The 21,129-nt window shown below is 48.0% G+C and overlaps 1 protein-coding gene across 1 annotated transcript in view; it reads left to right on the forward strand.

Moving 5' to 3' along the window:
- The first annotated feature begins 7,226 nt into the window (after positions 1 to 7,226).
- The window catches only part of tchp (trichoplein, keratin filament binding), a 36,863-nt gene continuing 22,960 nt past the window's right edge, over positions 7,227 to 21,129 (forward strand). Inside the window, exons 1-3 of the mRNA XM_060843933.1 lie at positions 7,227 to 7,307; positions 14,892 to 15,090; positions 19,476 to 19,686. Coding sequence (XP_060699916.1) covers positions 14,900 to 15,090; positions 19,476 to 19,686 — 402 coding nt within the window. The 5' untranslated portion in view covers positions 7,227 to 7,307; positions 14,892 to 14,899. The remainder of the gene's footprint in view (positions 7,308 to 14,891; positions 15,091 to 19,475; positions 19,687 to 21,129) is intronic.

Here is a 21,129-nt window from a genome sequence, read left to right on the forward strand (position 1 = left end):
TCAGAATTTAGTCCCTTAGGTTTAAGCAGTTCTTTTTTCTCTGCTGTTATTAATTAACTTACATTCCTCATTGTTATTTGACTTTTGTTTATTCTCCATTTTTAATATGTAATTTTTGTCTCATACCGCGAGGATAGACACAAAGCATGAATTCAACATCTCTGCCATTTTCTCATTCTCCTGTCTGCATTAAGGGACCTATGTTTACTTTAGCTACTTTACATTTGTAAACACTTTGGTTACCCTTTGTTGCTTTCTAAAACACTCCCAATTTTTGGTCTTATAGCTTTCAAAATAAAAAAAAAGTCTCTTCTTTTAACATAACTATATCCTCAAGCTCCTTAACAAGCCATGGATGGATCTTTTTCATTTTGTTTTCATGAAGTTAACATTTTGAATTGCTTCTTTTGATCTTTCCTGCTTCTTTACTGCTATACCTTTTGATCTCTTTTTCAAATCAACTTTAGCCAGCCCTTTTCTTTTACCAACGTATTGTAATTGAGCTTGTTTAAGATTTTTGTTTTGGGATTGGAGTATATCACTTTCAAATTTAACATGGACAAGGATTGTATTATAATTACATCTTTTCCTCAAAGAATCTCTTACTAATTAACCTTGCCACAATACTCAACACTAGATTCGAAATAGCTCTATCAAGTTTTATCAACACCATGTTGTGGTAACAGACTGTTATAGAGTCATACAGCATGGAAACAGATGCTTCAGTCTAACTTGTCCTCACTGACTAGACATCCCAATCTGACCATTTGCCAGCATTTAACCCATTGTTCTAAAAGCATTTTACAAACTCAACATTTAGACCATCATTGTCAATTGGATTTTTTCCAGTGTGTATGAAGATTTAAGCCTGCTACTACTAAAAGCTCTAATTTTCCGTGAAACTGTATAACTGACGTTAGGGAGCCTACAAACTATTCTCACCAGCATTTTCTGACCAATATCATTCCTAATCTCCGCTTGTATTGACTCTATTTCCTTATCATCTCAGCCAAGATCCTTTCCCACTATTGTTGTATGTCATCCTTTACTATCAGGATAATTCTTTCCCCACTTCTTTTCTATTAGCCTTTTCAAAATAGTGTGTACCCTGAAATAATAAATTACTCAACCTTACTTAACTTGTAACTATGTCTCTGTAATGGTGATTAGATCTAATCATTTATCTCTATTTATACTGCTTGATCAACCTTATTATAAATGTGTCACATATTCACAAAAAAATGCCTTAATTTAATTATTTTTCCCTTATTATTCTATTCTATGGACTGTATTTGTGATATGCTTTTCTAGTTAAATAGTCCTGTCCCATTTGATTTTTACCCAAATTGTCACACTCTTCCATTGAGAACTTGAGTCTTTGGTGCATTCTCATGATGGTCAAAAGGAGTGCTAGAAGATCATCCTGAAGTCTTCAGTTAGGTTTTTTGATATTGACTTTACATCCAGAGTGAAGCTCCCCAGCAACGTTGTGCAGTTTCCTTTGCAGCAAGCATAAACCAGACACAGAGAGAAACCTAAGCAAAGGAAACAGGTCATTCAAAGTGGCAGTATCCCAACATATTTACAACAGAAGCTAACAGGCACAACTTGACCTTATCACTCACCTATATCACTGCCAAGCACATAGATGATGATCATGGTTATCATTGCCTCAAACAACAAACAAGCAATGCTGAAAATAGCACTATTGATATTGTATATATTTATTTTCAGAACACAACTAATAAAGTGCCACAAAACAGGCATTAGCAAGACTGAAGACCTTCTTAACAGAAATAAAAAGGTGATGGGTTTGTGGATACAAATTTGAGTAGAAGACTGAATACTGATTCCATCAGTGAGTATCAGTAGTTGCAAACTGAAGAAAAGACTACCACAGATCTAATGGGCTGAATAGCCTCCTTCTGGGCTGAAATGGTTGTATGATTTGATGAATAGTGTTTCCATATTGGCCAAGGACACTGGAGAACCCCTCATTTTTCTTTGAATGGTCCAATGAACTTTTTTTTAATATCCATTCAAACAGAATGTTTTTGGTTTAGAATCTTCAATAATGTGCAGTACTAAGGCCCAGATTATGTGTTCACACCTTTGGTGTAGGGGTTCAATTCACAAATTTCTGATTTAGAAGAGAAATCTTTTTTAAGAGATTGCAAGCCATTCAGTCCATCATATCTGCACTGGCTCACTGAATGCCAAAAGAACATTACAGCGTTACGCCATTCTCCTAAACTATCCCCATAAGCCTACATATTGTTTCAATTTAAATAATCATTTAAAGCCCTTTTGAAAGACTTACTTGACCCTGCCTCCACCATACTTTCAAACAATTCATTCCAGACCCTCATAACTTATTGTGTGAAATGTTTTGTTTTGCTTCACATTGTATTTGTATATTTTGGGAATTACTTTAACAGTGGCTTTTTATTCTCAGTCCTTTTAGGAGTGAGAACATTTCTCTCAATCTACTCTATTCAGAATACTTATGATTTTGAAATTGTTTATAAAATCACCTCTTGGCTTTCTCCTCATCAAGGAAAACAATCCTAATTCCTTCAAAAAACTGAAGAAGGGTCACTGGACCTGAAATGCTAACTTTGATTTCTTTCCACAGATGCTGCCAGATCAGTTGAGATTTTACAGCAATTTCTGTTTCCATTCCTAATTTCTTCAATCTTTCCTTACAATTGAAAACTTTCATTTCTGGAAATATTCTTGGAACCTTAATCTAAGCCTGGGACGCTGTATACTTTATGTAATGTCACTTTTAATGACTTATGCATGACAGAGAATTTTTCAACTTTTACATGTCTCTGATTTTAAGCCCCCACCTCCATCCCCCCCAGCCTCTGCCCTGACATCCCTGCCCTTTTAGCTAGCAAGGTTCTACATTCTAGAATTCACTCCCAAATGTCTCCGACCTCTTACCTTTCTTTCCTCCTTAAGATCTTCCTTAAAATCCATGTCTGTGTTTGAATTCTGACCCTGTGGTCTAATACCTCCGTACTTGGCTTGGTGCCAAATATTGTTTGATACTGCTTCTTTCTACCTTGCAATATTTAACCAAGTTAAAGATGCCATGTAAGTTTTGATTAGATTAGATTCCCTACAGAGTGGAAACAGGCCCTTCGGCCCAACAAGTCCACACTGACCCTTCGAAGAGTACCCACCCAGATTCATTTCCCTACATTTACCTTGATTAATGCACCTAACACTATGGGCAATTTAGCATGGCCTATTCACCTAACCTGCATATCTTTGGACTTTGGGAGGAAACCGGAAACCCATGCAGACACGGGGATAATGTGGAAACTCTGTTGTCTGTATGAATTTCCTCAAGTTGCACATAAGAGACTAGTATAAAAAAATTAGAGGACATGAAATTAATGATAATTTAGTTGGTAATTATTTTGATGTGGAAGACATTAGGGATAACTATTTTTTCTCTGAGGGCTGGTATTATAAGTGGTATTTCTCATGGATCTGTACTGGGATTTTTGCCTTTCACTAAATATTAACTACACTGACAAAGAAGTAGGAAGCAGATGCTTTAATTTCAGAGCACAAGTGTGTTGAATGAATGGGAGCAGGGAGCTCTGAATGCTTTGATCAAGGGACCACTCCTGAGGTGAGAAGGTGGCTGCACAATTTTAGTTACCATGCATACAAACCTGCCCACTGCCGGGTTAATACCTCAGAATGAAGTGCTGAAGTGGTCACTAATTTGCCCATTTAAGGGACTCAATTAGCTTTAGGGTGGGAGGTCTGATCATTTGCCTATCCACCTAGAACTTAACCCTGGTAAAGGCAGAAGCAGAAGAGTTCAGGCATACTAGCATTCCATCTAATTAAATGCCCAATAAGCCTCAAAAGTGTGGCACAGTGAGCAAAGGGGAAATTGCCCTGCAAATTTATGATCACAATTGGAACCTCAGGAAAGATATTTGTCTGTGTTGGAACCATGGCACAGGTTCACAGAGTGGCGCCAGGATTTTACTATTAACTTACAAGGACAGGTCGCATAACCTTGGTTGGTATACATGACAACTTAGCAGTGCTACATAACCCAAGTTTAACACAATAATTAAATATTAAAGGACACAAATACAATATAATTGAAATCAGGACAAGCAATTATGTTTACTTATCCAGAGAGACCTTCATTTGCTCAGGGGAGTGAATATAAGTATAACTTATCAAAGGTCTTCTTTACATACTGCATGCCATAATTAGCACATATTATTTACTCTGATTAAATATTTATGTAGTTTGAATAATTTAAATAGGGCAAGCACTGACAATGAATACGAACTGAAAAATGCATTTTGTGTGTGGGTTTAAGGATTCTGAAAAAAAACTCCTAAAATTTACAAAAGCTCTGATAAACATTGTGCAAGACCACATTCAGTTTCACGACTGATCGCTTGGTAAATGAATTGGACAAAAAATGAGATGTCACAAATAAAGATGAATAGAACATCAAAAATGCTTAAGAAAGTGTAAAACATGAAAGAACAAAAAAAAGAGCAGCAGCAGGAACATCTCCAAAGCAGTTTAACTCAATGTCTTAATATTAGAAGTGTGCCACAAGGATTGGTGCTGGATCCACTCCTTTTTGTCATTTATGTAAAAGATTTGGATGTGAACATAGGAAGTATAGTTAGTAAATTTGCACATGACACCAAAATTGGAGATGTAGTGGACAGCGAAGAACTTTTCCTCAGAGTACAATGGGATCTTGATCAGATAGGTCAACAGGCCAAGGACTGGCAGATAGAGTTTAATTTAGATAAAAATGTGGTGCTGCATTTTGGAAAGGTAAAATCGGAGCACACTTAAGGGCAAGGTCCTGGGAGTGTTACTGAACAAAGAGACCTTGGAGTACAGGTTCATAGTTCCTTGAACGTGGAGTCGCAAGTAGACAGGATAGTGAAGAAGGCGTTTGGTATGCTTTCCTTTATTAATCAGAGCATTGAGTGTAGGAGTTTGCAGGTCATTTGTAGCTGTACAGGACATTGGTTAGGCCACTTTTGGAATATTGTCATCTCCCTCTTTTCAGAAGGATGTTGTGAAACTTGAAAGGGTTCAGAAAAGATTTACAGTATAAGGATGTTGCTAGGGTTGGAGGATCTGAGCTGTAGGGAGAGGCTGAATAGTTGGGAGCTGAGAGATGACCTTATAGAGGTTTATAAAATCCTGAGGGGCATGTTTAAGGTAAATAGACATAGTCTTTTTCCTGGTTTGGGGGGGTTGGGTGGTGTGGGAGGTGCTGCAGAACTAGAGGGCATAGGTTTAGGGTGAGAGAGGAAAGATATAAAAGGGACCTAGAGCACATTTTTCACTCAGAGGGTGGTGTGTGTATGGAATGAGCTGCCAGAGGAAGTGATGGAGGCTGGTACAATTACAGTATTTAAAAGGCATCTGGATGGGTATATGAATAGGAAGGGTTTAGAGGGATGGCCATGTGCTGGCAAATGGGACTAGGTTAGGTTAGGGTGACTGGTTGGCATGGATGAGTTGGACCAAAGGGTCTGTTTCTGTGCAGTACATCTCTATGACTCTAAGTACCTTTAAGATTCCCACAAATCACACTGTAGGCATCTTCATTTGTATATAAGTGATAGTAACCAAAATCATTTATCATTTAACCAAAATCAAAACAAGTTATTTCCACAGACTTTTAGCCAATTTGTCCTTACTATGTGAAATTAAATGTCATAAGTTATGAAAAGTGGGGGGAGAGAAACAGAGTTAACATTCCAGGTGTGTGATCTTACATCAGAAAGGAGCAGTGAAAACGAAACGTAGTTAATGCATTTGCCAAATATTATTTCTTTATTTTCAAAATGTCTGATTTCAAAAATATATGTTTATGTATCAAAACCCCAAAATTCCTTCTCTAATGGCATTGTGGCTCTACCAACAACAAAAGGATTGCAGAGGTTCAAGAATGCAAATCACCACCCATCTTCCCCAGGGCAATTAAGAGAAGCAATAAATGCTAGCCTATACCATTGGTACCTACATCCCAAGACTGAATAAAAAAACTAAATCTGAAGGAGGATTTCTGGATACCAAACATTAACTCTGTTTTGTTTCACCACTAAGAACCTGAAGCAGGAGCAAGCAATTCATTCCTTTTGAGCCTGTTCCAGCATTTAATACGATCATGGCTGATTTAATATTGGCCTCAATTTCATTTTCCCACCCGCTCTCCACAACCTTTAACCCTTTACTCATTCAAGATCTGCCTATCTCCTCCTTAAATTTATTCAATGTCGCAACATCCACTGAACTCTAGAATAGTGAATTCCATGAATTCAATGGACACTTTCAGAGAAGTAGAACATAGAACATAACAGTGCAGTTAAGGCCCTTCATCCCTCGAAGTTGCGCCTACCTGTGAAACCAATCTGAAGTCCATCTAACCCACACTATTCCATTTTTCATCCATATGTTTATCCAATGACCATTTAAATGTCCTTAAAATTGGCAAGTCTACTACTGTTGCAGGCACAGCGTTTCACATCCTCACTACTCTCTGAGTAAAGAACCTATCTCTGACATCTGCCCTATATCTATCACCCTCAACTTAAAGCTATATCCCCTCATACTAGCCATCACCATCCGAGGAAAAAGGCTCTCATTTTGTCCACCCTCACTAATCCTCTGATCATCTTGTAATGTCTCTATTAGGTCACCTCTCAACCTTCTTCTCTCTAACAAAAACAGCCTCAAGTCCCTCAGCTTTTCCTCATAAAACCTTCCCTCCATACCAGGCAACATCCTAGTAAATCTCCTTTGGACCCTTTCCAAAGCTTCCACGTCCTTCTTATAACGTGGCTTCTAAGTCATTATCTTGAAACTATAACATCTTGGTTTAGATTGCCCCTCAAGTGCTTTCTACTGCTGCCAGACCTGCTGAGTTTCTGCAGCAATTTCTGTCTCTGTAGGTTTCAGATCTCCAGCACCTGCACTGGTTTTATTCAATTTAAACTATATAGAGATGTTTAGAATAATAGTGCATTCCTCCAACAGGTCCGTTAAAAAAAAGCAAGGCCGAGACAGATGAGTGAATGGAACTGTAACTCCAGTGAGGAGGAGAGAGGCGCTAACCCATATTTTGAAAACGCGTTTCTCTGTGGAGGGGGGTATGACCATTTAGACACATGTCTGAGCCCGTAATCTTGGCGGAAGCGGTTCTGGTTACCATGAGCGACAGGGACATCGGAGCCAAACGGTCGGATTTAACCGGGAGCTCGGACTGAAAGGCGGCCGAACGGCAGGTGGGTGTCTGCTGGTTTCGAGCGGCCCTCCCGCAGTGCCCGGGAACCCGGGGACACACCCCGCTCTCCTCCCCCCCCCCCCCCCCCCCCCCCGCTCTCCTCCCCCCCCCCCCCGCTCTCCTCCCCCCCCCCCCCCCGCTCTCCTCCCCCCCCCCCCCGCTCTCCTCCCCCCCCCCCCCCCGCTCTCCTCCCCCCCCCCCCGCTCTCCTCCCCCCCCCCCCCCCCCCCCTCTCCTCCCCCCCCCCCCCGCTCTCCTCCCCCCCCCCCCCCCGCTCTCCTCCCCCCCCCCCCGCTCTCCTCCCCCCCCCCCCGCTCTCCTCCCCCCCCCCCCGCTCTCCTCCCCCCCCCCCCCCCGCTCCCCTCCCCCCCCCCCCCCGCTCTCCTCCCCCCCCCCCGCTCTCCTCCCCCCCCCCCCCCCGCTCTCCCCCCCCCCCTCCGCTCTCCGCCCCCCGCCCCCCGCTCTCCGCCCCCCGCTCTCCGCCCCCCGCCCCCCGCTCTCCGCCCCCCGCCCCCCGCTCTCCGCCCCCCGCCCCCCGCTCTCCGCCCCCCGCCCCCCGCTCTCCGCCCCCCGCCCCCCGCTCTCCGCCCCCCGCCCCCCGCTCTCCGCCCCCCGCCCCCCGCTCTCCGCCCCCCGCTCTCCGCCCCCCGCTCTCCGCCCCCCGCTCTCCGCCCCCCGCTCTCCGCCCCCCGCCCCCCGCTCTCCGCCCCCCGCCCCCCGCTCTCCGCCCCCCGCCCCCCGCTCTCCGCCCCCCGCCCCCCGCTCTCCGCCCCCCGCCCCCCCTCTCCGCCCCCTCCCCCCCGCCCCCCCCCCTCCGCCCCCTCCCCCCCGCTCTCCCCCCCCTCCCCCCCGCCCTCCCCCCCCCCGCTCTCCCCCCCCCGCTCTCCCGCCCGCCCCTCTCCCCCCCCCCCGCTCTCCCCCCCCCCCCGCTCCCCCCCCCCCCGCTCTCCCCCCCCCCGCTCTCCTCTCCCCCCCCCGCTCTCCTCTCCCCCCCCCGCTCTCCTCTCCCCCCCCCCCCCCCGCTCTCCTCTCCCCCCCCCCCGCTCTCCTCTCCCCCCCCCCGCTCTCCTCTCTCCCCCCCCCCGCTCTCCTCTCCCCCCCCCCCGCTCTCCTCTCCCCCCCCCCCGCTCTCCTCTCCCCCCCCCCGCTCTCCTCTCCCCCCCCCGCTCTCCTCTCCCCCCCCCGCTCTCCTCTCCCCCCCCCGCTCTCCTCTCCCCCCCCCGCTCTCCTCTCCCCCCCCGCTCTCCTCTGCCCCCCCGCTCTCCTCTCCTCTCCCCTCCCGCTCTCCTCCCCCCTCTCCTCCTCCTCCCTCTCCTACCTCTCCTCCCCCCCGCTCTCCTCTCCCCCCCGCTCTCCTCTCCCCCCCCCTGTCCTCTCCCCCCCCCTGTCCTCTCCCCCCCCCTGTCCTCTCCCCCCCCCTGTCCTCTCCCCCCCCCCGTCCTCTCCCCCCCCCCCCTGTCCTCTCTCCCCCCCCCCGTCCTCTCCCCCCCCCCTGTCCTCTCCCCCCCCCCCCTGTCCTCTCCCCCCCCCCCCCTGTCCTCTCCCCCCCCCCTGTCCTCTCCCCCCCCCGCTCTCCTCTCCCCCCCCGCTCTCCTCTCCCCCCCCCGCTCTCCTCTCCCCCCCCGCTCTCCTCTCCCCCCCCGCTCTCCTCTCCCCCCCCGCTCTCCTCTCCCCCCCCCGCTCTCCTCTCCCCCCCCCGCTCTCCTCTCCCCCCCCGCTCTCCTCTCCCCCCCCCGCTCTCCTCTCCCCCCCCCGCTCTCCTCTCCCCCCCCCGCTCTCCTCTCCCCCCCCCGCTCTCCTCTCCCCCCCCCGCTCTCCTCTGCCCCCCCCGCTCTCCTCTGCCCCCCCCGCTCTCCTCTGCCCCCCCCCTCCCCTCTGCCCCCCCGCTCTCCTCTCCTCTCCTCTCCCCTCCCGCTCTCCTCCCCCCCCTCCCCTCTCCCCTCCCCCCCCTCCCCTCTCCCCTCCCCCCCCTCCCCTCTCCCCTCCCCTCCCCTCCCCCCTCCCCTCCCCTCTCCCCTCCCCCCCCCCTCCCCTCTCCCCTCCCCTCCCCTCTCCCCTCCTCCCCCCTCCCCCCTCCCCCCTCCCCCCCTCCCCCCCTCCCCCCCTCCCCCCCTCCCCCCCTCCCCTCCTCCCCCCTCCCCCTCCCCTCCTCCCCCCTCCCCTCCCCCTCCCCTCCCCCCCCTCCCCTCTCCCCCCCTCCCCTCCCCCCCCTCCCCTCTCCCCTCCTCCCCCCTCCCCTCCTCCCCCCCCCTCCCCTCCTCCCCTCCTCCCCTCCTCCCCCCTCCTCCCCTCCTCCCCTCCTCCCCTCCTCCCCTCCCCTCCCCTCTCCCCTCCTCCCCTCTCCCCTCCTCCCCTCTCCCCTCCTCCCCTCTCCCCTCCTCCCCTCTCCCCTCCTCCCCTCTCCCCTCCTCCCCTCTCCCCTCTCCCCTCCTCCCCTCTCCCCTCTCCCCTCCTCCCCTCTCCCCTCCTCCCCCCCGCTCTCCTCCCCCCGCTCTCCTCCCCCCGCTCTCCTCCCCCCGCTCTCCTCCCCCCGCTCTCCTCCCCCCGCTCTCCTCCCCCCGCTCTCCTCCCCCCGCTCTCCTCCCCCCCCGCTCTCCTCCCCCCCGCTCTCCTCTCCCCCTCCCCCCCGCTCTCCTCTCCCCCTCCCCTCCCCCCCGCTCTCCTCTCCCCCTCCCCCCCGCTCTCCTCTCCCCCCCCCGCTCTCCTCTCCCCCCCCGCTCTCCTCTCCCCCCCCGCTCTCCTCTCCCCCCCCCGCTCTCCTCTCCCCCCCCCGCTCTCCTCTGCCCCCCCCGCTCTCCTCTGCCCCCCCGCTCTCCTCTGCCCCCCCGCTCTCCTCTCCTCTCCTCTCCCCTCCCGCTCTCCTCCCCCCCCTCCCCTCTCTCCCCTCCCCCCCCTCCCCTCTCCCCTCCCCTCCCCTCCCCCCTCCCCTCTCCCCTCCCCTCCCCCCCTCCCTCCCCTCTCCCCTCCCCTCTCCCCTCCCCCCCTCCCCCCTCCCCCCCTCCCCCCTCCCCCCCTCCCCCCCTCCCCCCTCCCCCCTCCCCTCCTCCCCCCTCCCCTCTCCCCCCTCCCCTCTCCCCCCCTCCCCTCCTCCCCCCCTCCCCTCCTCCCCCCTCCCCTCTCCCCTCCTCCCCTCTCCCCTCCTCCCCTCTCCCCTCCTCCCCTCTCCCCTCCTCCCCTCTCCCCTCCTCCCCTCTCCCCTCCTCCCCTCTCCCCTCCTCCCCTCTCCCCTCCTCCCCTCTCCCCTCCTCCCCTCTCCCCTCCTCCCCTCTCCCCTCCTCCCCTCTCCCCTCCTCCCCTCTCCCCTCCTCCCCTCTCCCCTCCTCCCCTCTCCCCTCTCCCCTCCTCCCCCCCGCTCCTCCCCCCCCCGCTCTCCTCCCCCCGCTCTCCTCCCCCCGCTCTCCTCCCCCCGCTCTCCTCCCCCCGCTCTCCTCCCCCCGCTCTCCCCCCCCGCTCTCCTCCCCCCCGCTCTCCTCCCCCCCCCGCTCCCCCCCCCGCTCTCCTCCCCCCCCGCTCTCCTCTCCCCCTCCCCCCCGCTCTCCTCTCCCCCTCCCCCCCGCTCTCCTCTCCCCCTCCCCCCCCCCCCCGCTCTCCCCTCCCCCTCCCCCCCGCTCTCCTCTCCCCCTCCCCCCCGCTCTCCTCTCCCCCTCCCCCCCGCTCTCCTCTCCCCCTCCCCCCCCGCTCTCCTCTCCCCCTCCCCCCCCGCTCCCCCCCTCCCCCCCCCCCCCGCTCTCCTCTCCCCCTCCCCCCCGCTCTCCTCTCCCCCTCCCCCCCCGCTCTCCTCTCCCCCTCCCCCCCCCGCTCTCCTCTCCCCCTCCCCCCCCCGCTCTCCTCTCCCCCTCCCCCCCCGCTCTCCTCTCCCCCTCCCCCCCCGCTCTCCTCTCCCCCTCCCCCCCCGCTCTCCTCTCCCCCTCCCCCCCCCGCTCTCCTCTCCCCCTCCCCCCCCGCTCTCCTCTCCCCCTCCCCCCCCGCTCTCCTCTCCCCCTCCCCCCCCGCTCTCCTCTCCCCCTCCCCCCCCGCTCTCCTCTCCCCCTCCCCCCCCGCTCTCCTCTCCCCCTCCCCCCCCTCACGCCTCCCCCCCTTCCCCCCCCACGCCTCCCCCCTTCCCCCCCACGCCTTCCCCCCCCCACGCCTTCCCCCCCCCACGCCTTCCCCCCCCCCCACGCCTTCCCCCCCCCCCACGCCTTCCCCCCCCCCACGCCTTCCCCCCCCCCCCCACGCCTTCCCCCCCCCCCCCCCACGCCTTCCCCCCCCCCCACGCCTTCCCCCCCCCCACGCCTTCCCCCCCCCCCACGCCTTCCCCCCCCCCCACGCCTTCCCCCCCCCCCACGCCTTCCCCCCCCCTCGCCTTCCCCCGCTCCCTTCCTCCTGCTCCCTTCCCCCCTCCCCCCTATGCCCTCTAGTTCTGGACTCCCCCCACCCCAGGGAAAAGATCTTGTCTATTTACCCTATCCATGCCGTTCATGATTGTATAAACCCCTTAGCCTCTGACGCTCCAGGGAAAATAACTCCAGCCTATTTAACATTTCCCTGTAGCTTAATCCCTGGCAACATGCTTGTAAATCTTTTCTGAACCTTCTCAAATTTCACAACATCCCTAACTACTGCACAATAACTCTTGTTTGTGCCAGTCATATTATTTTGGACTCCAATAGTCTGACCATGGCCTGTTTCTTACAGGGCTGTACTACACCAACATAAGTTTAAAGCGATATGCATTCAAACTCAAATTGAGCCCCACTGATTCTTTATCCAATTACAGTAACTCAGTCTTTGTCAATATGGTTTCCCTAGAGCTATGGGAATCCTTGTTGCGTAAATCACGAAAAAGCAAGTCACCAGGTAATAGGGAAAGCAAATAAGTTGTTTTTACTTGAAAAGTAATGGAGCAGAAAAACAAAGCGATCTTTCTAAAAATATGCAGGACACTAAATATGCCACACTGTGCTTGGAATATTGTGAACAGTTTTGAGCCCCTTATCTAAGGAAAAATATATTGGCATTTGAGGACAGTCCGGAGAAGGCTCAGTGGGTTGGTTCTATATGGATGGATTTCCTTAGGAGAGATTGAGTAATTTGGGAAAATGAGAGAAAATCTTATTAAAACATAGATTATTTGAGGGCTTGACAGGGTACATTGGAGCAGTTGTTTCTCCTTGTAGGAGAGTCTAGAACTGGAGAGCATAACCTCAGATTTAGGCACTGCCCAGTCAGCGTAGAGATGAGGAATTTTTTTTCTCCCCTTCGAGTATGGTCTGTCTGTGGAATTCTTTACCACAAAAGGTAACTGAGGTTGTTAAGTACATTTCAGGTTGAGATTCAGATTTTCAATCAGTAATGGAATCAAAAGTTATGAGTTAAAGGCAGAAAACTGGAGTTGAGGTTTATCAAATCAACGAGTATCTCATTGAGTGGTGGAGCAGACTTGCTAGGCTGAATGGCCTACTTGTGCTCCTGCATTTTATGATAGGAAGCAAAGGGTAGTGTACAGTATTTCTATTTTTGACATACAAATGAAAAGTTTTTGTAATTTTGTGCCACGTTCGGACAATGAACAATTATTAACCATCTCTGCAGTGGCAGTAAATTATTTGAGTAGCTTAAAAACCAAGGACTGAAACACACTTTAGACACCAATTTAATCATTATGAAAATGGTAGATAATGACAACTGAGAGACGTGCAAGTGTGAGGGCTTGACCTCTTGAGGTTGGCTGACTGGAGGTATGTTGGAAGAAGGGAGCGGCAACAGGAGGCTCAGTCAAAGGCAGCCCAGAGGAGACAGAGGCCAGCAAATCCTGCATCTTCTCAGCCCACTGTCGTCATCTACAGCTAATGCAACAGAAACTGTAGTGGTGGAGTGAGGCTACAGACCCACACCAGGCAATATTTAACAGTGCTGATTATCAAAGTGAAAACCATTGTATCACAAAACAGAAGGTTACCAAGCTAAATTAGTCTTTCACAATTTGACTGAGGTTATGATAAGTAAGCATGTAACATGAAATGACAAAGGCATTTAATTGCTGTGTGAGATTAGATCAATGCCTGCAAAAACCTGGATTTGCGTGTGTAGAACCATAGAATCCCTACAGTGTAGAAGCAGGCCATTCAGCCCATCAAATCCACACTAACCCTCAGAATAGCATTTCACTCAAAGCCACCACCTACCCTATCCCTGTAACCCTACATTACCCATGGGTAATCCATCAAGTCTGCACATCTCTGGGCAATTTAGTATGGCCAGTCCACCTAACTTGCACATCTTTCAACTGTGGGAGGAAACCAGAGTAACTGGAGAAAATCAACACTGATGTGGAGATTGTGCAAACTCCACACCTGAGGGTAGAATTGATCCCAGGACCCTGGCACTGTGAGGCAGCAGTGCTAACTGCTGAGCCACCATGCCACCTGTAGATCTGTTATTTATAACAATGCCAGTTAATAACATTGCATTACAACTTTCATGTGACAATAGTTTAGATAATATTTGCAGTTATAAATACTAATGTTTCCCTGTTTGACAGTTCAGTGAATAAATGGTTAACATTGTGGAGGTATTAAAGAAAAAGACGACAAAAAATCTTTTGATGATGCTGACCAGAGCAGTCATTGGTATGCTAGACGAGATCTCAGTGACTGGATTAGGGTGGACGAAGCAGGGTTGTCACTACTGTTTTCTGTTCAGTGAGCCCTTGTTGGGGAAAAAAACCTGCCCCTTACATCTCCTCTCATCTTAATACCCTAGTATTAGACATTTCAATTCTGGGAAAAAGATTCTGATCATCAACCCTTTCTATGCATCTCATAATTTTGTAGGATTCTATCAAGTCTCCCCTCAGCCTGTACCACTCCAGAGAAAACAACCCAAGTTTTCTAGTCTCTCCTTGTAGCTCATACCTTCTAATCCAGGCAGCATCCTGGTAAACCACTTCTGCATCTGCTCCAAAGCCCACACATCCTAATATGGCGACCAGAATTGAATTCAGTACTCTTAAGTGTGACCTAACCAAAGTCTTATAAAGCTGCAACATGATGTCCTGACCCTTGTACTGAGCTCCCCGACCAATAAAGGCGAACATGCCGTTTGCCTTTCAGGGAGCTATGGACTTGAACCCCAAGATCCCTCTGTACATTAATGCTGTTCAGGGTCATGCCTTAACTGTATACTTTTCCTTAACATTTGATCTCCTAAGTTGCAGGATCTCACACTTACCCAGATTAAACTACATCTGCCATTTCTCGGCCCATATCTACAACTGATCTATATCCCACTGTATCCTTTGACAACTTTCTTCACTGTTGACAACACTACCGATCTTTGTATCGTATGCAAACCTACTAAGTCATCCATCTACATTTTCATCCAAGTCATTTACATATATCACAAACAATATATATAATATTAAAGGGTGGTATTTAAGCAGGTTACTAGAATGTCTTGTCATCAGTAAAGCATGCTCCAAACGAAAGTATTCACAGACATGCAAAGAAAGGAAGTAGGGGAAATGTAATATCGGGCTATTTTTGAAAATTCAAATTGTAGAATGCATAACGTCTTGTACCACTAAATTTAATTTGATTTTATAGATCCTGAGATGGCTTTACCTACAATGCCATCCAGGTGGAGTAGCCGAAATAGAGTCCTGGAACAGCAGATTATTCGTCAGCGGGATCAGGAGGAGCGCCTTCGTCGGCAGTGGGAGATGCATCGTCAATACTTCCAAAAACAAGACGTGCGAAGCAATAAACAGGCACAATGGAGTTCAAGACAGTCTTTTCAGCAAAGGTAGAATGCAAAAATCAGGATTTTGTTAGGAGACTGCTTATTCTTTAGAATATGCAGTTGGGGATCACTTTGAATGGGAAGTTGAAGAGTTATTTGTTTAGCAAGATAGAGATGGTTGGATATTAGTTAGTTGGACTGTATTGTAGTTTACATCCCTTTTTCTAGACGAGTTGACTGTTGTTGTGATATATTTATAAAGATGCTAGATGACGACAGTTGTTCACATATAAACCAAGGAGGTGAATGGATTGTTGTAACTCGGTAATGACACAACCAAGATTGATTGCAATAAACACAGAGATTGCTGTAGAAATTCAGTAGATCTGTCAGCATCTGTGAAGAGAAAAACAGAATTAACATTTAATCCAATATGAGTCTTCTTCAGAACTCTGGACTCGAAATGTTAACCGTTTCTCTTCCTGCAGATGCTGCCAGATTTGCTGAGTTTCTCCTATGCATCCTATGAGTTTGTTTCAGATTTCCAACAAGGATGGGTTCTGGGTTCACTGTTTTTCATCACTGTAAAGGACAATGGTTAGGCCGCATTTGAAGTATTTCAGGCAGTTCTGGTCTCCTTCCTATCAGAAGGATGTTGTGAAACGTGAAAGGGTTCAGAAAAGGTTTACAAGGATGTTGCCAGGTTTGGAGGATTTAAACTATAGGGAGAGGCTGAATAGGCTGGGTCTATTTTCCCTGGATAGGATAAACAGACAAAATCTTTTCCCTGGGGTATGGGAGTCCAGAACCAGAGGGCCTAGGTTCAGGTTGAGAGGGGAAAGAAGCAAAAGAGATCTAAGGGACAATGTTTTCACACAGAGGGTGGTGCATGTATGGAATGAGCTGCCAGAGGAAGTGTGGAGGCTGGTACAATTACAGTATTTAAAAGGGTTTAGCGGGATATGGGCCAAATGCTGGCAAATGGGACTAGATTAGGTTAAGATATCTGGGCAGCGTGGACAAGTTGCATCGAAGGGTCTGTTTCCACCCTGTACATCTTTATGACTCTATCTGCAGAATTTTGAGTTGACTTAAGATTGATTGCATCTTAAACCAATGGCTTTAAGTTTATTTTCTTGAAGCAGTAAGACTGAGAATGCAGATATGATTATGTCTGACCAACAGAATCATGGTGACTCCTCTTTTTCTCTGTCTGTATTAGTCTCTCACTCTCCCCCACTTCCCCATCCAAACAAATCATTGCCCAGTGTTCTAATATAACAGTAGAATCGCTATTGCTGATCAAACTAGGATCAGCTAAGTCAGTGTGGAGTAAGGATCAAATCTGTTACTTCTGTGACCTGTATATCTTTGTGTCAGACTACTTCACATATTTATAAGACCATAAGACATAGGAGTGGAAGTAAGGCCATTCGGCCCATCGAGTCCACTCCGCCATTCAATCATGGCTGATGGGAATTTCAACTCCACTTTCCCGCATTCTCCCCGTAGCCCTTAATTCCTCGAGACATCAAGAATCTATCAATCTCTGTCTTGAAGACATTTAGCGACCCGGCCTCCACTGTACTTTGCAGCAATGAATTCCACAGGCCCACCACTAAGAAATGTCTCCGCATTTCCGTTCTGAATTGACCCCCTCCAATTTTAAGGCTGTGTCCACGTGTCCTAGTCTCCTCACATAACGGAAAAAATTTCCTTGCGTCCACCCTTTCCAAACCACGTATTATCTTGTAAGTTTCTATTAAGTCTCCCCTTAATCTTCTAAACTCCAATGAATACAATTCCAGGATCCTCAGCCGTTCCTCTTATGTTAAACCAACCATTCCAGGTATCATCCGTGTGAATCTCCGCTGGACACGTTCCAGTGCCAGTATGTCCTTCCTGAGGTGTGGGGACCAAAACTGGACACAGTACTCCAAATGGGGCCTAACCAGAGCTTTATAGAGTCTCAGTAGCACAGCGGTGCTTTTATATTCCAACCCTCTTGAGATAAATGACAACATTGCATTCGCTTTCTTAATCACGGACTCAACCTGCATGTTTACCTTTAGAGAATCCTCGACTATCACTCCCAGATCCCTTTGTACTTTGGCTTTACGAATTTTCTCACCGTTTAGAAAGTAGTCTATGCTTATATTCTTTTTGCCAAAGTGCAAGACCTCACATTTGCTCATGTTGAATTCCATCAGCCATTTCCTGGACCACACTCCCAAACTGTCTAGATTCTTCTGCAGCCTCCCCATTTCCTCAGTACTATCTGCCTGTCCACCTAACTTCGTATCATCGGCAAAATTCGCTAGAATGCCCCCGTCCCTTCATCCGGATCATTAATATATAATGTGAACAGCTGCGGCCCCAACACTGAACCCTGCGGGACACTGCTTGTCACCGGCTGCCATTCCGAAAAAGAACCTTTTATCCCAACTCTCTGCCTTCTGTCAGACAGCCAATCCTCAATCCATACCAGTAGCTCACCTCGAACACCATGGGCCCTCATCTTGCTCAGCAGCCTCCCGTGTGGCACCTTATCAAAGGCCTTTTGGAAGTCTAGATAGACCACATCCACTGGGTTTCTCTGGTCTAACCTCCTTGTCACCTCTTCAAAGAATTCCAACAAGTTTGTCAGGCACGACCTCCCCTTACTAAATCCATGTTGACTTGTTCTAATCAGACTCTGCTCTTCCAAGAATTTAGAAACCTCATCCTTAATAATGGATTCTAGAATTTTACTAACAACCGAGGTTAGGCTAATTGGCCTATAATTTTCCATCTTTTGTCTTGATCCTTTCTTGAACAAGGGGGTTACAACAGCGATCTTCCAATCATCCGGGACTTTTCCTGACTCCAGTGACTCTTGAAAGATCTCAACCAATGCCTTCGCTATTTCCTCAGCCACCTCTCAGAACTTTAGGATGTATCCCATCGGGACCAGGAGATTTATAATTTTAAGACCTTTTAGCTTTTCTCGCACTTTCTCTTTTGTAACGGCAACCATACTCAACTCAGCCCCCTGACTCCCTTTAATTGCTGGGATATTACTCATGTCTTCCACTGTGAAGACTGACGCAAAGTACTTGTTAAGTTCTCCTGCTATTTCCTTATCTCCCATCACTGGGCTTCCAGGATCAGTTTGAAGTGGCCCAATGTCTACTTTTGCCTGTTGTTTGTTTCTTATACTTTGAAAGAAACTTTTACTATCATTTCTAATATTACTGGCTAGCCTACCTTCATATTTGATCCTCTCCTTCCTTATTACTCTCTTTGTAATCCTCTGTTTTTGTAGCCTTCCCAATCTTCTGATTTCCCACTGCTTTTGGCCACTTTATAGGCTCTCTCTTTTTCTTTAATACATTTCCTGACTTCCTTTGTCAGCCATGGCTGTCTAATCCCTCCCCGGATAATCTTTCTTTTCTTGGTGATGAACCTCTGTACAGTGTCCTCAATTATACCCACAAACTCCTGCCATTTTTGCTCTTCTGATTTCCCCGCTAGGCTCTGCTTCCAGTCTGTTTTTGTCAGTTCCTCTTTCATGCCCTTTTATGAGTTAGATGCACAGTTATTTTATTAAATAGTTTTGTATCTGGTAGGTATCATAGTTGGTTTGAATGCTCTTTGAAATTCAAGATCAAATGTAAGCATTGCTGTTGTCATTTATATCTGAAGGCCAGAAAATGCAGTTTCCTTGGAGTGGAGATGGAACAGGACAAAACCACACCTAATATGTCATTTAATTTGCAGTCTTATGAGGATACTAGCTGGACCTAGTTGTTGACAGATTGGGATTTTTAAAAAAAAGGCAATTAACAAGTCTATGTAGGTTAACCTATTTTAATCTGTGTGCTCTGCAAGCATATGACATTGATCAGGTTAAAAAAAAAAGAGCAAATACGTATTTCTGTAGCTTCCCTTGATCAATACAAAAAAAAGATCCTTTTTTACGTGTAAATGTTAGGTCTGGTGTAAATATCAAGATCTATTTGATCTTGAATTCCAAAAAGCATTCAAACCAGCTATGCTATCCACCACATACAATACTCTTTAAAAAAAATAACACATCTGATTCAAATATAGAGTCATAGATATGTACAGCATGGAAACTGACCCTTCGGTCCAACCTGTCCATGCTGACCAATATCCCAACCCAATCTAGTCTCACCTGCCAGCACCCAGTCCATTTCCCTCCAAACCCTTCCTATTCATATAGCCATCCAAATGCCTCTTAAATGTTGCAATTGTACCAGCCTCCACCACTTACGCTGGCAGCTCATTTCATACACGTACCACAATTGATATTGGTTGTGTCATTACTAATTAGATAGTAATTAAGGTCAAGGCTATCAGAGCGATTGGACTAAAACTTTGTGATATGCATCATTTATTCATGGTTAAGACAAGGGAATGTTTAAGTAGCTTCCTTTCTTTGGCAGTATGTCAGCATACCACCGAAATCGCCAACAGCAGGAAAAATTGTGTAACCTGGAGCAACGACGGAAAAAACTGCAGTGCTTACTGCAAGAGGAGCAAGATCTCCTTGAAGCTGAGCTTCGTGAACTAAAGATAGACACGAGGTCTGTTATCCAGGATGCAAAGGAGAAGGCCGAGGAACTGAAATCTGCCCGTGAGGAGCGAAGGAAAAAGGTAGGATTAGATTTCACAGTAAAATGTTGGCTTAGAGTTCCCAGGTGGTCTAGGTATATGTATTAACTGGTTTGGATCTGAGCCATATGGATCAGGAAAGTCACTGGTCTGCATTAAGTTGGCTGATTGTAATAAAACAAGGGTTAGATACTGAACTTATATTTGGCATTAGTAGGCTGGGAATTTGCAGGGGAGCAGGTTAAGTAGGTTAGCCAGGTTGTTATGCATATCCAATTGTGCATGCTGGAAAGTGGCTCTGCATCAGGCCTAGTTGTTATACTTCCATGATGGAATATCCTGATGACATTCATTGTTAAGACTTACAATTCAAGGATTACAAGTAGCAGTGCTTGAATATCTGGGAATGGATTACACTCTGTAATTTAATCAATAAAGAATAATGGATACCTAGGCATAAGTTACAACATGTAACCAAATCTATGCATTTAAAGTGCTTTCATATATAGAATAATTGATGCCAAGGAGTGAGTTGCTGGTTAAAATTTAATGGATAATGTAGATTTATGATATCCCTTCAAAAAAAAAACAATACTTTGCATTTGTATAACACATTTACTTTGATTTTAAAAAAACCCCAAAGACAATCATCGGAGTGATATTAGATAAAATTTGATGCTTTATAATGTGTCACATGGTACATTTAAACTTGCATTTGAAATAAAATAAACGGATTACAGATATTTATGGGAGGATTTAGAAGCTGGTTGAATTTCATGCTTTTCTTTTATATGATTTACTTCTGTAATGAATGTAACAACTCAGTTACATTCAATGGGAGCTAAGGGAGTGAGAGTCAAAATTTCTTTATTAACAAAAATGAAACAATGATACTTTTATTGTACAGTTGGTGACCTGTCAAAGTTCAAAGCTCTGCATTCCTTGTAATTCCATTCTTGGGTAGGTAGTTACTCCATTAACTTCCCAAAATAGAAATCTAAAGCCTGAAAACTTTTATCTGCTTGGATGTTTTTTTTTAGTGAATCCATGAACTGACACTGCAACTGTTCAGACACTTGCAAGAAATTGGGAAGTATTATCTCACTTGATATTTGGACTGAATGTAGAAAATGCCAATTGATAGGGGAGTGGGATGATTGTGTGGCATGAAAAAATACACTTTGAGGTTATAAATTCACTCTATTTATGTTTACGCTGAGTCATTGTCCTTCTACTTCTTCAACCTCTCTCTCTGTCTTCAGTATCTGCTTGCCCCACTACCTCTACTTCTGCAGAGGTTCGAACAAAGCAGTAATGGAGATACCTGTTTCCTTCCATGTCGTGAAGCATCATTTTAGTATAGTACCTTGGCAGTACAAACATGGAAGATACAGTATTTTAAAAAGTAAACTAATTTTTAATTATTGATCTATAATACTTTTTCACTATTTTTATGCTTCCGGTAGATGTTTATATCTGTGTTTT

Source organism: Hemiscyllium ocellatum, chromosome 24 (assembly GCF_020745735.1).
Source record: "Hemiscyllium ocellatum isolate sHemOce1 chromosome 24, sHemOce1.pat.X.cur, whole genome shotgun sequence".
Lineage (NCBI taxonomy): Eukaryota > Metazoa > Chordata > Chondrichthyes > Orectolobiformes > Hemiscylliidae > Hemiscyllium > Hemiscyllium ocellatum.